We start from the raw sequence: 13,939 nt of genomic DNA on the forward strand, positions 1-13,939 counted from the left end.
AGTGAGTACAGGGTACCGTGCTCCTAAAGTTCCTACAGTGTACAGGACAGTCCCCTTCTGACACGGAATTATCTGGGCTAAAACATCTCTGTTCTAAAACTACGTTAACAATGAATGTGTGACTAGGCATTATTTCTCACAGTACAGTTTTGAATTGTGCAAAAGAAATAGCTGAGGCCCTCTGCAGTGGAGACATGTCTTTAGACTCTGGGAAAACAGTAAAGAAGAAGTGTGTGGTAAGAAACAGTAGTGGGGTATTGCTGAAATAGTATAAATCTTCAAGATTATGGGCTAAATAAGAAAAACCACTGAGAAGTCTGCTGTGATACTGAACCAAATGATTTTCACATTTCTGAACAGTGAGTTTTTCTATCCAGTTATGTTTTAACCACTGGAACAAAAGGGAAACAGTTTTCATATTTTGCCCATTTTTACATGTTCTGTCACTATGGAAGAATTATATTCTGACATTTCTTTACCTTACTAAAAAGGCTGGTTAAATATTCATTTACTTGCAATATATACTATTGACGTTTTTCTTACATGAATCTTCTTTGACAAAAATCAAGACAACTGGATAATAAGAAAACCTTAAAATGCCAGAAACAAAGACAGGAGCCTCATAATACAAAGTGAGTTACCATTAAGAAAGCATCTAAAATAATAAAACTCTTAGAAGAAAACAGAACAAATGCTTTGTGACATTGGATTTGGCAGATTTCTTAGATATGACACAAAAGGCACAGGTAAAAAAGAAAAAAATAGACAAGTTGGACTTCATGAAAATTAAAGTTTTGCGCATCAGAAGACATTATCAACAGAGTGAAAAGCCAACCCACAGAATGGAAGAAAATATTTGTAAATCATATATCTAATAAGGGACTAATCTCCAGAATATATAGAGAACTAAAATGTAACAACAGAGAAAAACAAACAACCTGATTCAAAAATGGGCAAAGGACTCAAACAGACATTTCTCCAAAGAAGATATATGAGTGGCCAATAAGCGCATGAAAAGATGTTCAATGTCACTAAAGAGAAATGCAAATCAAAACTACGCCTCACACCCATTAGGATGGCTATTATCAAAAAACAACAGTATTGACACAAAGAAGTTGGAACTCTGTGCGCTGTTGCTGGGAATGTAAAGTGATGCAGCCATGGTGGAAAATAGTGCGGTGGTTCCTCAAAAAAGTTAAAAATAGCATTACTATACGATCCAGCAATTTCACTTCTGAGTATATGCCCAAAAGAACTGAAAGCAGGGCCTCAAAGAGATATCTGCACTCCCGTGTTTACTGCATCATTATCCACAATAGGATGGGAACACCTGAAGTGTCTATCAGTAGGTGAATGAATAGCAAAATGTGTTCTCTACAGACGGTGGAATATTACTGAGCCTTGAAAAGGAAGGAAATGCTGTAATATACGACAATATGGATGAACCTTGAAGATACTGTGCTAAATGAAACAAGCCAGTCACAAAAAGACAAATACTGTATGATTCCACTTATACATGGTGCTTACTGGAGTAGTCAAACTCAGGAGCAGAATGTAGAATGGTGGTGGGGAGAGGGGAAATGGGGAGTTACTATTTAATGGGTATATAGTTTCAGTTTTACAAGATGCAAAGAGTTATGGGGATGGACAGTGATGATGACTGCACAGCAATGTGAATGTATTTAATACAACTGAACTGTGAATGCAAAAAGTGTTAAGATGGTAAATTGTATGTTAAGTGTGTTTTATCACAATAGAAAAAAGAGCCCCTCCCCCCCAATACACCTCAGGCTGATGCACCGTTCAGTACTTAGGTTTCATCCCTGGCCATCAAGGGCTGCAGAAACAACCCGGCCGTCCCTAAAATGCACACCAGGATGAAAACCCACAGGAAAATACGATCAATCACCATGGCCACATACTTCCAGTCATCTTGAATCTGAAAAAAAACAAAACACAAAAAATCATGAAAGAAGAAAAAACAAAGCATGAAGGAGAAGACGGCGTGACTACATTTTCAATCCTGAACATGTAACAAACACGTTGCAGCAGCAGAAGTAGCCGTTCCCACTGAAATGCAAGGAACCTTTAATCCCCATTGATGTAGAGTCTGAGGAAATGTACCACTGTCAAGTTTCTCTTTAGGCACCAGAGAAATAGTATAAAACATTTGTCGCCCGGCAGGTGTGGCTATAGGCCCTGTCATTCCCTCCTACAATCTGCTGGATCGGTCTATGATCCAGGAGATCGAGGTTCGAGTGCCGGTCAGGGCACATGCCCGGGTTGCGGGCTCCATCCCCAGCAGGGGGCGTGCAGGGGGCAGCCGATCCATGACTCTCTCATCATTGGTGTTTCTCTCCCTTTCTCCCTCTCCCTTCCTCTCTCTGAAAATCAATAAAGACATTAAAAAATAAATAAAATAAAACATCTGTCACGTTGAATCTGCTTTACATCAGAAATTTCTCAACGTGTACATAACGTACTTTTTCTAAGTTGAATTCCAATTTATAGTTAGTGAAGCCAGTTCGCTGACTTCCGCCTCCGTGGAGGATTCTGGGCGTGTGTTAGAACAGCGAATACAATCCAGCACCATTTACCTTTGTTTCAAAGTACTAGTTCTTACCCAGTTTTAGGTGTAATTTACTTTTAACATCCAAAAATGAGATCAGCTTATCAGGGCAAGTCCTTCATTACTTTCTCTCCCTCGTGCCCCCACCCCCACCCCAGCAATGCCTAAATAACCAAATATCACCTTTAGTTATAAGCCCAAAGTATCATGGAATTCTGTGCGGTTATAGAACAGGCTGAAAATCAGAAATAATTACTGGTTAGAAAGTAAAAGATGGAAGACAGAGCAGGACTCATTGTACATAACATCGCTCCAGTTGAGGCTGGAGCTAGGAAGGGGGATTGTACGTTCATTATACTCCTAGACAACTCAGAAAGCAAGGAAACCATAATTGAATTGAGAAGAGAGAATCCATAAATCAACTAATTTGGAAAAAAAAATAATCGCATCACAAAGAGGCAGCATGGATGCAGTAATTTCATTAAGTGACCGAAATGGGGTTGGGAGACAGGGTTTATTTCACCATGATGAGCTGCAATGCATGTGTCCTCTTGATGACACTAAGGAGTCATAGGTAAAATTGGGATTCTGATGCATTTGCCACATGGTATTTTATTTGAGTTCCTAAGATTTTGGTTTGTAAGTGCGTCTAGTACACAATAGACCCTGTCATCCCCCCCCCCATCTCTGCTGGGTAAACCTCCTCAGGCCTGGGAGACGGGGGTGGGAAAGCAGGGGCGTGGAGACCGACTTTGAGTACAGCTCCAGCTCTGCTCCTTTCTATCCTGAGAGTCTGGGTAACTTATGTGACCTTTCTTAGCCTCAGTTTCCTCATCTGTAAAATGGGGATAAGGACAGTACCTGCCACAGAGGTGGTTATGAGGATGAAATGAAATGATGTGTCTGGCCCAGTGTTCTTAAGGAATGATACTTTTGTATGTTAACGCTGACTTTAAAATGCCCGGTATCTAAGTATAAATCTCCCTCTGACGGCAGTTCACAGGGTTTAGCCTGGTGAAGAGAGACTTGGGTCTTACACCTGAATACAGTGCTTTGAAAAGAGCTGAGTAAAAATTAATCTTGTGTTTAAATTCTCAAAGTCTTTAAGATACAATGATAGTGGCAATTCTCTGGAAAGTTTGGAATTAAAGTTGAATAACAGGTACATGAGTTTAGGCAAAATTGTGGGCAAGCTCCTGGCTCCCTCTCCCAGCCCAGCTCTGTCCCAGAAGACCTGGGAAGGTGCAGCCTGGTAAGTATGAGCTGGGTCTGGGGAGGGGAGGGTCTGGGAAGGGAAGGGTCTGGGGAAGGAAGTGTCTGGGGAGAGGAGGGTCTGGGAAGGCAAGGGTCTGGGAAGGGAAGGGTCTGGAAAAGGAAGGGTCTGGGGAAAGGAGGGTCTGGGAAGGGAAGGGTCTGGGAAGGGAAGGGTCTGGGGAAGGAAGGGTCTGGGGAGAGGAGGGTCTGGGAAGGGAAGGGTCTGGGGAGGGAAGGGTCTGGGGAGAGGAGGGTCTGGGAAGGGAAGGGTCTGGGGAGAGGAGGGTCTGGGGAGGGAAGGGTCTGGGGAGAGGAGGGTCTGGGAAGGGAAGGGTCTGGGAAGGGAAGCGTCTGGGGAAGGAAGTGTCTGGGGAGAGGAGGGTCTGGGAAGGCAAGGGTCTGGGAAGGGAAGGGTCTGGAGAAGGAAGGGTCTGGGGAAAGGAGGGTCTGGGAAGGGAAGGGTCCGGGAAGGGAAGGGTCTGGGGAAGGAAGGGTCTGGGGAAAGGAGGGTCTGGGAAGGGAAGGGTCTGGGAAGGGAAGGGTCTGGGGAAGGGAAGGGTCTGGGGAGAGGAGGGTCTGGGGAGGGAAGGGTCTGGGGAGAGGAGGGTCTGGGGAGGGAAGGGTCTGGGGAGGGAAGGGTCTGGGGAGAGGAGGGTCTGGGGAGGGAAGGGTCTGGGGAGAGCCTGGAACTGCGCTCTTTTCTCCCTGCCCTCAATTGGTTCAAGCACTTTGGAAACCTTACAGTACCCACTAAAGTTAAAAATACAGCTCTCCAGTGATCCAGCAGTTCCACTCTTAGGTGTACATTCAAGAGAAATAGGTGCATATGTTCACCAAAGGACATGTATAAGAATATTTATAGCAGCTTCGCTCAAATTAGCCCCAAACTAGAAATCACCAAATGTCCAACAACCATAGAATAACAGAGGGCAGGCGGCGCGGTCACTGTGGCATACAATAAAAAAGGGTGCACCTCAAAGACATTTTGAATGAAGGGAGTCAGATGTGAAAGAGTTCATACTGTGTGATCCCACTTATTTGAAGTTCAAGGATCAGAGGAGGGAGGGAGGGAGGGAGGGAGGGAGGGAGGGAGGGAGGGAGGGAGGGAGGGAGGGAGGGAGGGAGGGAAGGAGGGAGGGAGGGAGGGAGGGAATCACTGACTGGGAAGGGGCATGAGGCACTCTCAGGGACACTGAAAATGTTTTATATCTTTATTTGGGTCACGGTTCTATGGGTGTACACATAATGCAAACATTCATTGAGCTGTACACTTAAGAGCTGGGCACTTTACATAAATTATACCTAAAGGGGGAAAACACACACGATGAGAAAGTAAAATTAAGAGTCTAAGCTGAGCTGATCAATACTTATTGGAGATCATTCCAGCCTATCTCCTGATCTACTCTCTCGACCCCGAGTGCTGGCAGCCCAGTGGCTAACTCAGGGCACTGTATGCTCGGGAGCTCTATCACCCCAATTTACACATGAGAAGACAGGCTCATCAATTTACAGATGAGAGGGGAGGCGACATGTCCAAGGACATGTAACTGGTGTTGGAGGAGCTGGTCTGAACACAGGCCGCTGACTCCAGAGTCTAATTTCTTAACCCAGCCCTATGCCTTGCCCCACACGAGCCAATATATGTTTGTTGAGTGAATGCACAACCGATGTAATGACACGTCCTTACCTCTTTGGCTTCATTTTGTGCTTTCATATTTTCAGCAATATACTTGACACTCTGGATGGCTTCTTTGACTTCCGGCGACAAAGCAGAAAACGAGAGCACGGCGTCCACAGATTCAGTGCTGGAGCTTCTCGTGAGGTTGGCGGTGAAGTTTGAGACTTTCCTCCTGTGGTGGTGGCAGTAGCCGCACAGCACGTCCTGGCAGGGGTGGCCTTCCTTGCAGCCTTTGGACCCCACCCGGCTGAAGCAGTTCAGGTTGGAGAGCTCACCACTGCACACGGGTCTGGGCCTCGGGGCGCTGCCTTCATTGCCTGCCGGCCTGGTCATGAACATGACCCTGGGAAGCAAGTTCAAGAACAGGGTCCTCACCCACGTGGGCATCGTGTGCGTGGTGGGGGTTCTGTAGTGCACGTTGAGCACGAAGACGGTGATGACGATGGACAAGGTGACAAAAATCATGGTGAACAGGAGGTACTCGCCGATCAGGGGGATGACCAGGGAGGTGGATGGGATGGTCTCCGTGATCACCAGCAGAAAGACGGTCAAGGACAGGAGCACGGAGATGCAGAGGGTCACCTTCTCGCCGCAGTCCGAGGGCAGGTAGAAGACCAGCACCGTGAGGAAGGAGATGAGCAGACAGGGTATGATGAGGTTGATGGTGTAGAAGAGCGGCAGGCGCCGGATGTACAGCGAGTACGTGATGTCGGGGTAGATCTCCTCGCAGCAGTTGTACTTGATGTCGTGCTTGTAGCCCGGGGCTCGGATGATGGCCCACTCGCCGCTCTCCCAGTAGTCCTTGAGGTTCATGGAGGAGCCGATGAGGACCAGGTCGATTTTCGCCTTGTCGTAGGACCAGGACCCGAACTTCATGGTGCAGTTCTGGTAATCAAATGGGAAGTAGGTCACGTCGATTTTGCACGAGCTCTTAAAGATGGCCGGAGGGATCCAAGTCACTTCGCCCGTGTACTTGAGCAAAGCCTTGGTCTTGTCATCCACCTGGAAATCCCCCACTGCGCTGCAGAGACAGGAGGCGCGGCCTGGTCATTACACACACAGCAGGGCAATGGAAAGGAGCGGTTTCTACAGCTGTGGAATGTGACAGCTCAAAGTGCTGTGAAAGGTCACTTGTTCAGCCTCCACTTTACATTTACTGTGCCCGTAGATCCCCACAAAAAGATTATGCTCACCCTGGCCAGCTCGGCTCAGTGGTTAGAGCGTCGGCCCGCGGACTGAAGGGTCCCAGGTTTGATGCCGACCAAGGGCACGTACCTTGGCTGCAGGCTTGATCCCCAGCCCGGTCGGGGCATGCAGGGGAAGCAACTAATCCATGTGTCTCTCTCATCAATGTTTCTCTCTCTCTTTCTCTCCCTTCCACTCTCTCTGAAAAGCAATGGAAAAAATATCCTCGGGTGAAGATTAAAAAAAAAAGATTATGCCCGGCTCCTAGCTCCAGGAAGCAAGGGGAAAATATGAAGTAGGGTGGGGGTGAGGACCCACATGCCCTCAAGTGGATTCAACCCCTGTTCAACACCCAGGAGCTTCTGTGAGGCTGGCCTACGTAGAGGATTAAAAAGACCCCTGGGAAGAGAGGCTTCCAGAACAACTTCCTTTATGGCATCCTAGACCCCAGAATGTCAGAACAGTCAGGGGCCTTAAGAGCCCAGAGTCTAGTCCAGCAGTTGGCAAACTGTGGTCCCCAGGACTGCCCCCTATTTCTGTAAGTAAATTCTTACTGGAGCACACAGCCATACCCACTCGTTGTCTACTATTATCTACGGCTACTTTTGAGCCACGAGGGCAGGGTTGAGTCTCTGTGAGAGACGCTGTGGCCCACAAAGCCTGAAATATTAATCCCTGGCCCTTTAGAGAGAGAGTGTGCTGACCTCTGCTCTAGTCTGATCCCCTCATTTGACTGCAGAGGAAACTGAAGCCCAGGGAACAGGACTGAGCTGCTCAGGGTGCCATGCAGAGTTGTTGGGAGAGCCCTGACCAACCAGAACTTGGGTCCCCAAGTGAGGAGTCGCATAACCCCATGTGCTCAAAGGCCAAGCGCTGGAGGTAAGCTTATTTTGGTTGCTGACACACATTTCCCCTATTTTCCAGGGATCCCCACTGTGGCTGCTGCCACAACCCTGGCTGTGTCTGTCTAGACCAGAAGGCCTATTTGCTGACCAGGGCAGTGTCAGCAGCCTGTCTCTGACACCAGGAGACCGAGAAGATGAAGACCTAGCTGGGGACTGGGAGCTGGCACAGCACTAGCCACACAGGGGGCACTTGGTAAGCATTTGTTGACTGAATGGATGACCAGAAAATAAATGAAGATGTCACCGTCACAGGGTACCCAAGAGATGGCTGCAACAAGGGACAGCAGATGTGGGAGGGCTCTGAGCCAATGTGCTGCTAAACCACGGGAGTTAATCAGAAAAAGAAAAGTCCTGCTGGCTGCATAGGACTGGCTGGGGTGTGGCTTTAACAGAAAGAAAGGTTAAGAGCTTAAGCGGGGAGCTGTGGGAGAGTGTGTTGGCATCAGTGTTTTATTCCTCCAAATCCCCTCAGAAATATAGGGCATGTGGGATAGAAAAAGGAAAAACCTACTGACCACACGGTCAACAAAGGTTATATGGGACCCTGAGAACCTCAGAATATGAGCAGGTGGGGTCAAACCACCAATACCAGCAGGACCTGCATGGGAACATGTGGAATTAACTGCTGGTGGAGGTGCCAAGGGCAGAGAAAGGGGAGTTCTCATGTCCTAGGAACCCCAGATAGAAATCATCAAGAAGTATCTGCCCCTCAAAAAAGAGGACCCACCCCACTCTCTGTTGAATCTTCAGGGAAACAGGAGAAAAAATTCTTTTAAATCAGAGACAAAGAAAAAGAATTTGAGAGAAAATAATAGAGAATGTAGGTAAAGAAGTTCCAATATATGTAAAAATGGATTTCCTGGAGGGATAATCAGAGCAGTAGAAAAGAACAAATCTTAAAAACTATAATTTAAAAAAACTTCCCTGGAATAAAAGAAGGTTGCTTAAGTACACGGTACAGAGTAAAATGACTAGACTTTAAAGACAAAGGCAAAAAGAACAACCTGCCTATAAGTCAGCTGACAGTACGTCCCAGCTTGTCTAGGACAGTCCTGGTTTACATCTGTGGTCCTGGGACACTTACTAATAGTGTCCCCTTTCTCTCCCCAAAGTCACTCAGTTTTACAAGAACAAGAAAATTAAGCTGGCATCATATCCTGACAGCAACACTTTGTACCTGGACACAAGTCAGCACTTTTGAGATTGCCATCAAAGGGAAAAAAGTGAGCCAAGGATGTTATATCCAGGTAAGTGACTGCAAAGTATCATCTAAAAAGGCTGCAATGAGTTATGAACGTGTGAGAACTTACGGTATATTGTGAGCGCTTTCTGAGGATTCTGTTAGAAAGTGAATTTCAGAAAACAAAAGATCATAGGAGAAACTTTGGCTTAAGAAGGTAAACGGTGTTTCTAGTGTTTAAATGAAGAGAAACCCTCAACAGAGGACCGATCCTGAGAAACTGAGGTTCTGACTTGAGAGATGAGTGGATGATTTTTCTCTAAATGTTATTTTCAGCTTCAGATTCTAAGGAAATTACTTATGACATTTGCTTCTCCCAAAGCCAATTTGAAGCACTTTACTGTGCCTCTCAGTATTGTTACAAGCATACATCCTAAAGATTTCCAGGAAGAAAACAGCCATAATATTTAAATCGTAAGATTAAAAATTTTGCCCGTGTTCTTATTTCTAGCTTAGCAAAACTTCTTAACACCCTGCCCAGCTCCCTCAGAGCCTTTGGATAAGAAATTTCCAGGGCAGCTCACATTCTGCAAGCCAGCCAAGTTTATCCTGTGTCCAGCTCTTTAAGTACCAATTTACAAATACAAATCGCATGAAAGAATCATGCAATTTTGAATGCTGCGTTTTCCTGGGAAAACAGTAAATAAAACACGGACCATCTCTGGAGTGGTTAAAGATCCCCCTTCTTTTAGCCAGTGACCAGAAAGTGGTATTCAACCAAAAACATAGCTTTTCTAGTCCTAATACTAATAGTAAAACATATTAGTTTGTACTAATACAGCATAAAACCCTAAACACAGAATCTTTTTATTCATTAAAATCAGATTAGACTAAATCTATGTGGAATGTTGTGCTGGAAAATGCTGAGTGGTTAAAACATTGTAACTAGAGATAAAGCACAGGTGGAAAAAATGTTTTCCAATACCCAAGAATGAACTAGCACATACTGTAAAATATCAGTTAAAATTTATGTCTGCGTAATAACAGAGCTTAAGTGTGGGAAGTGTCCGATTTTTAGGAAAGAGAGGTGCTATGATGCACAGGCTCAGAAGGGGAGACCTCGGAGGCTTCCTGAAGCGGGTGGGGAGGTGTGTGTGGAGAGAAGGTCAGGCAGGGTGGGGCGACTCGCCAGGTGAGCAGAGGAATGCCACCTTCCTGAGGTCTAGCCTCAAGGGGCCCACTGGGACCTGACTTACAGGAAAGGTAAGTCTTGGAAGGGCCGTGGTTGCAGATGCTCCCCCCACCGCTCCCCACGTAGTTCCCTCCCTTGCCCTCACTCTAGTCTGCAATTGCACATTTGGATATTATAACTCAGGCCTGTCTTCCCTGCTGCACGACAGCCTCCTGGAAGCAGGAGGCGTATCTGCTCTGTGCACCACTGTGTCTCCAGCAGTTGGTGTGCAGTAGGTGCTCAGTAAATTCCTGTGGGATGAGCCAATGAATGGAGCCCTGTCGGAAAAGGTCCAGCGAAGGCCAGGCTGCCCTAGAGGGTGGAGCCACCTGCCCTTACTTGTTGTAGAGGACGATGTCAGGCTTCCAGATCTTCTGGGCAGGGACACGCAGGAACTCCGCCCCGTCGTAGTCAGAGGGGTTCCACTTCAGCTTGTAGTCATTCCAGATCTGGAGGGAGGAGCAGCAAAAAGACCAGTGTGGTTTTATTTCTCGACACCCATCTTGGTGAACTCCCCACCCCTGCCCCATGTCACAGAGCCGCCTCCATGCTGCAGACCACATGAGCCTAATGTCTTGTGTAGGTGCTAGTAGGGAGAGCACTGGGCTGTGTGCAGGCCACCTCCTGCTCTCTGGTGGCCATTGCCACTGTGACTGTGAGCAGGGTCACCCCCTTGTCAAACATGTAAGAATTACAAGTGCTTACTCTGACCAGGTCCAGTTCATACCTTCATCTGGTGTTGTTTACATCCCCTGAAATGGCTCTCCAGGAGCTTTTTCAGACATATTCCCCAGCAAGTCCCCCAAACAGGGTGCTAATCACACACAGAGCCCTCTCCCACCTCTAGGTTGAATGGGGTTGGCCTCTGAAGGGCTTTGGGAAAGGAGCCAGGGTCCCATCAAGCCCAAGAAGTGTTTGGGTGCAGAGGCTGAGAGATCTGAGTCCTGAGCCCCAGAGGGGAGAGGCAAGCTGTGGCCTGAGGGAACATGTGCCATAGGGCACCGAGTGGGCACTGTGTCCACCTGGCTTTCCAGCTCCTGGAGGAAGGCTGGAGAGCTGGCCTGGTGGAAAGGTCACCATCAGGCCAGTGAGTTATTTATCCAGGTCTTGGCAAAACCTCCCTGGGGAGGACACGTGGAAGATGATTTCTTTAGCTTCAATCTGAACAGGAAAATCCAGAGCCCCTGCCCCCATCCTACCAACAACGACTGCAGCATCTGATTCCGACTTAAGGATGAGTTTTGGGCAAGAGGAAGGGAAGGGGGTGGTCTCACACCCCACCCTAGAGTTTGGGGCCAGGGCTCCAGGCTCAGGTCTGTCCCATTTTATCGTGTGACTGTGGAAAAGGCTCCTCCTTCCAGGCTGCACTGTCATCTGTGACTTGAGGGATGGGGCCTTGCAGCCCTTCCTGGGGGAACCTTGGGACCCAAGTCCAAGAAGAGACAGATCAGCCAGTCAATGGACCCCAGCCTTGGTCTACAGAAATGAAAGCCCCAGCTTGGGGTTCGGGTCCTTCTTCGTTCACCCACAGCAAATAATGCAGTCACCACCAGGGGGCAGCAGTGCTCAGGGCTGGTCTCTTACTTGCTTGAGCCACAGGTTGGTCTCCATGATCTGGTTTACTTCATCCTAGAAAGGTAGATGAAAGTGGATGCGTGAAGTACCAAAACAAGGCTCTGGGAAAGCCTTTCCCAGAAGCCCTGTGCCCCACAGCCACGGCTTATGGTTCAGGCACTCACCACCTTCACCAGTTGAGACATGGACACCTCAAACTGGACGATGACAGCGTCTGACACGTTGGCCACAGGCCGGATGATCTCATTGTAATCTTCAAACAGCCGCTCAAACAGACGGTGCTCAGCCTCGGAGCCGCTGGCCACTGAGGAAAGGAGCCCTGTTAGACCCTTAGAATCTTTTCCTTTCAACAGGGACCCCTGCCAGCTACAGCCTCTTCTCCGCCCATTAGGGGGACTCTGTGGAACTGCAGACTTTCAGACTGGTTTTGCTCCTTCGAGTACAGACTGAGAAACTGAGGCCCAGGACAGATAGAGATTCCATCAGGCCACACATTCATTGAGAAACACAGTGTGTACAAGCCTGGGTTCTGAGTTTGGATAGATCTGGTATAAATCCTGACAAACTACTTGTGAGCTGTGTGAGCTTAGGCAAGTGGCTTAACCTCTCTGAACCTCAGTTTCTTTATCTGTAAAAACAAAGACTATAAACATATCCATGTTGTAGGGTTGTTATGAGTGATGGGCTCAGCTCAGTGCTAGCATATGGTCAGAGCTCAGGAACTCTCCATAAGTTCATTGTTACAATGGGGCAGGTGTGTAGTCTACATAGGTACATCCACTCACTGCTTCCAGGATGGAGATGACCAGTCACTCCCAGGGCCACGTGTTTTGCCTCCTAGCCTCCCCGTGGGAGACTAGAGTGCAGGTCTGGGGCTTTCCTTCATCCCACTTGGACCAATCCTCTTAGAAGATGGGCATCTGCATGGCTCCCTGATCTTCCAGTGTGACCCAGGGTTCCTCCTGATGTTGTCCTCACATCCTGATCAGAGACCCTAACCTCTCTGAAACCCTTCCAGGAACCCCTTCCAGGAACCCCTTTACACCCCAGGCATCTTGAGTCAGCTGTCTGATGCTTCCCACTTACAATCTGGAGAGGGGATGAAGGGAATCCCCGGTGAAGTCCCAGCTTCTCCAGCTCTTGAAATGGGATATGCCTGCTCCCTTCCTGTCCTCGCCCCCCCCCCCAAATAAATGAAGGGCTACATGCAGGAGCTCCGGGGAGTGCAAGGCTGTCTGAGTAGTGGGGCCTCAGCACGAAGGTGGCGGAAACGGTGCTCTGAGCGCCCAGCCACATCGCGTTCTCCCAACAGGCCCCCCCTGCGGCCATGCCAAACCCTCGCACCTTTGTACAACCAGCCCTCCCAGCCCAGATACTTCTGGCGCGGGGTCTGGGCCACTTCTCCCGAACCTGAAAGAGGCGGGGCGCGCCCTCACGGCGCAGTGGACAGACCGCGAGAGGAGAGGCTGGCGCGCACACTTGGCCCCCGGGTCCGAAACGACTGCCCTCTTTTCCAAGGGGGGCCTTCAAGTCTTTACCTCACTGGCCTCAGTTTCCCCACTTGTACGTAAGGCGAGTCAGCGTGTGGGATGCAGACAATGGAGCCGACGCCCGGGGCACGCCACTCGGGAGCCAGCGCTCCGAGCCGAGGCCTCCGGAGGCAGAGCGCCGAAGGGAAACGGGCGTCCCCACCCAGCTCGCCGCGGGCAGCAGGGAGTGCGCGCGGGTCCGACCCCCGACTCCGGCAGCGTGCTCCCGCCGCTCGGACCCCGCGTCCCCTCTCGGGGCATCCGTCCCTCGGCCCACGTTCGTACCTGATATCAGCTGCAGCAGCAGCAGAATTGGGTGCACCCGGTGCGAGTGTGCGCCCATGGCCTTTCGGCCGGCTGCCCGGAGACCCCGATCGATCGGGAGCGGACTCAGTGTGGCGGAGGCAGACTAGGTCCGTGGGGCTCCCCGCGCAGCGACCACTCGGAGACAAACCGGACGGGGGAACGCGGGGCTCGGGGCTTTTCCCCGCCTCCCGCCAACCCCACCCGCCGAGCGCTCGGGAGTCTGGGAGGACGCTCTCGGGACTGGCGGGGTCTGGAGCCAGGATGTGGCCGCGCCCACCAATCAGAGGAGGGCCGCCCGTGCGCTCCCGGGGCCGGCTCCGCCCCCCCAGTCTGGAGCCTGGCTGCGGACCCCAGAAAAGGGCACCTCGTGGGATTCCGCGTTCTGGCCAGTCCTGCGCGTTCCCGCATCAGGTTGTAGGTCCACCTGAGGGCCTCTAACACAACTCACAGGTGCGCTAATGGTATTTGGTTTTTCACAGCCCATGCAGTGTGGGAGGAGGATTGGGGTCCGGATCCGATAATGGTTG

At 49.5% G+C, this 13,939-nt stretch overlaps 1 protein-coding gene across 1 annotated transcript; it reads right to left on the reverse strand.

Moving 5' to 3' along the window:
- Positions 1–758: 758 nt before the first annotated feature.
- CHRNA3 (cholinergic receptor nicotinic alpha 3 subunit) lies at positions 759–13,664 on the reverse strand. The gene is made up of 6 exons (XM_081124388.1): positions 13,392–13,664; positions 11,742–11,881; positions 11,587–11,631; positions 10,342–10,451; positions 5,511–6,522; positions 759–1,939 (listed from the first exon to the last, which is right to left on the reverse strand). Exons 1-6 carry the CDS (start codon positions 13,447–13,449, stop codon positions 1,811–1,813), a joined length of 1,494 nt encoding a protein of 497 aa, XP_080980514.1. The 5' UTR covers positions 13,450–13,664; the 3' UTR covers positions 759–1,810.
- Positions 13,665–13,939: the final 275 nt, after the last annotated feature.

The sequence above is a fragment of the Miniopterus schreibersii genome (assembly GCF_964146895.1).
Source record: "Miniopterus schreibersii genome assembly, chromosome: 22".
Classification (NCBI taxonomy): Eukaryota; Metazoa; Chordata; class Mammalia; order Chiroptera; family Miniopteridae; genus Miniopterus; species Miniopterus schreibersii.

Coding starts and splice junctions, on each gene's coding strand:
- CHRNA3 (XM_081124388.1), bottom strand. CDS start 13,449: ATGGGCGCACACTCGCACCGGGTGCACCCAATTCTGCTGCTGCTGCAG. Junction 6,523..10,341: donor GACATCGTCCTCTACAACAA/GTAAGGGCAGGT, acceptor CTGTCTCTGCAG/CGCAGTGGGGGATTTCCAGG. Junction 1,940..5,510: donor CACAAAATGAAGCCAAAGAG/GTAAGGACGTGT, acceptor GTTTTTTTTCAG/ATTCAAGATGACTGGAAGTA.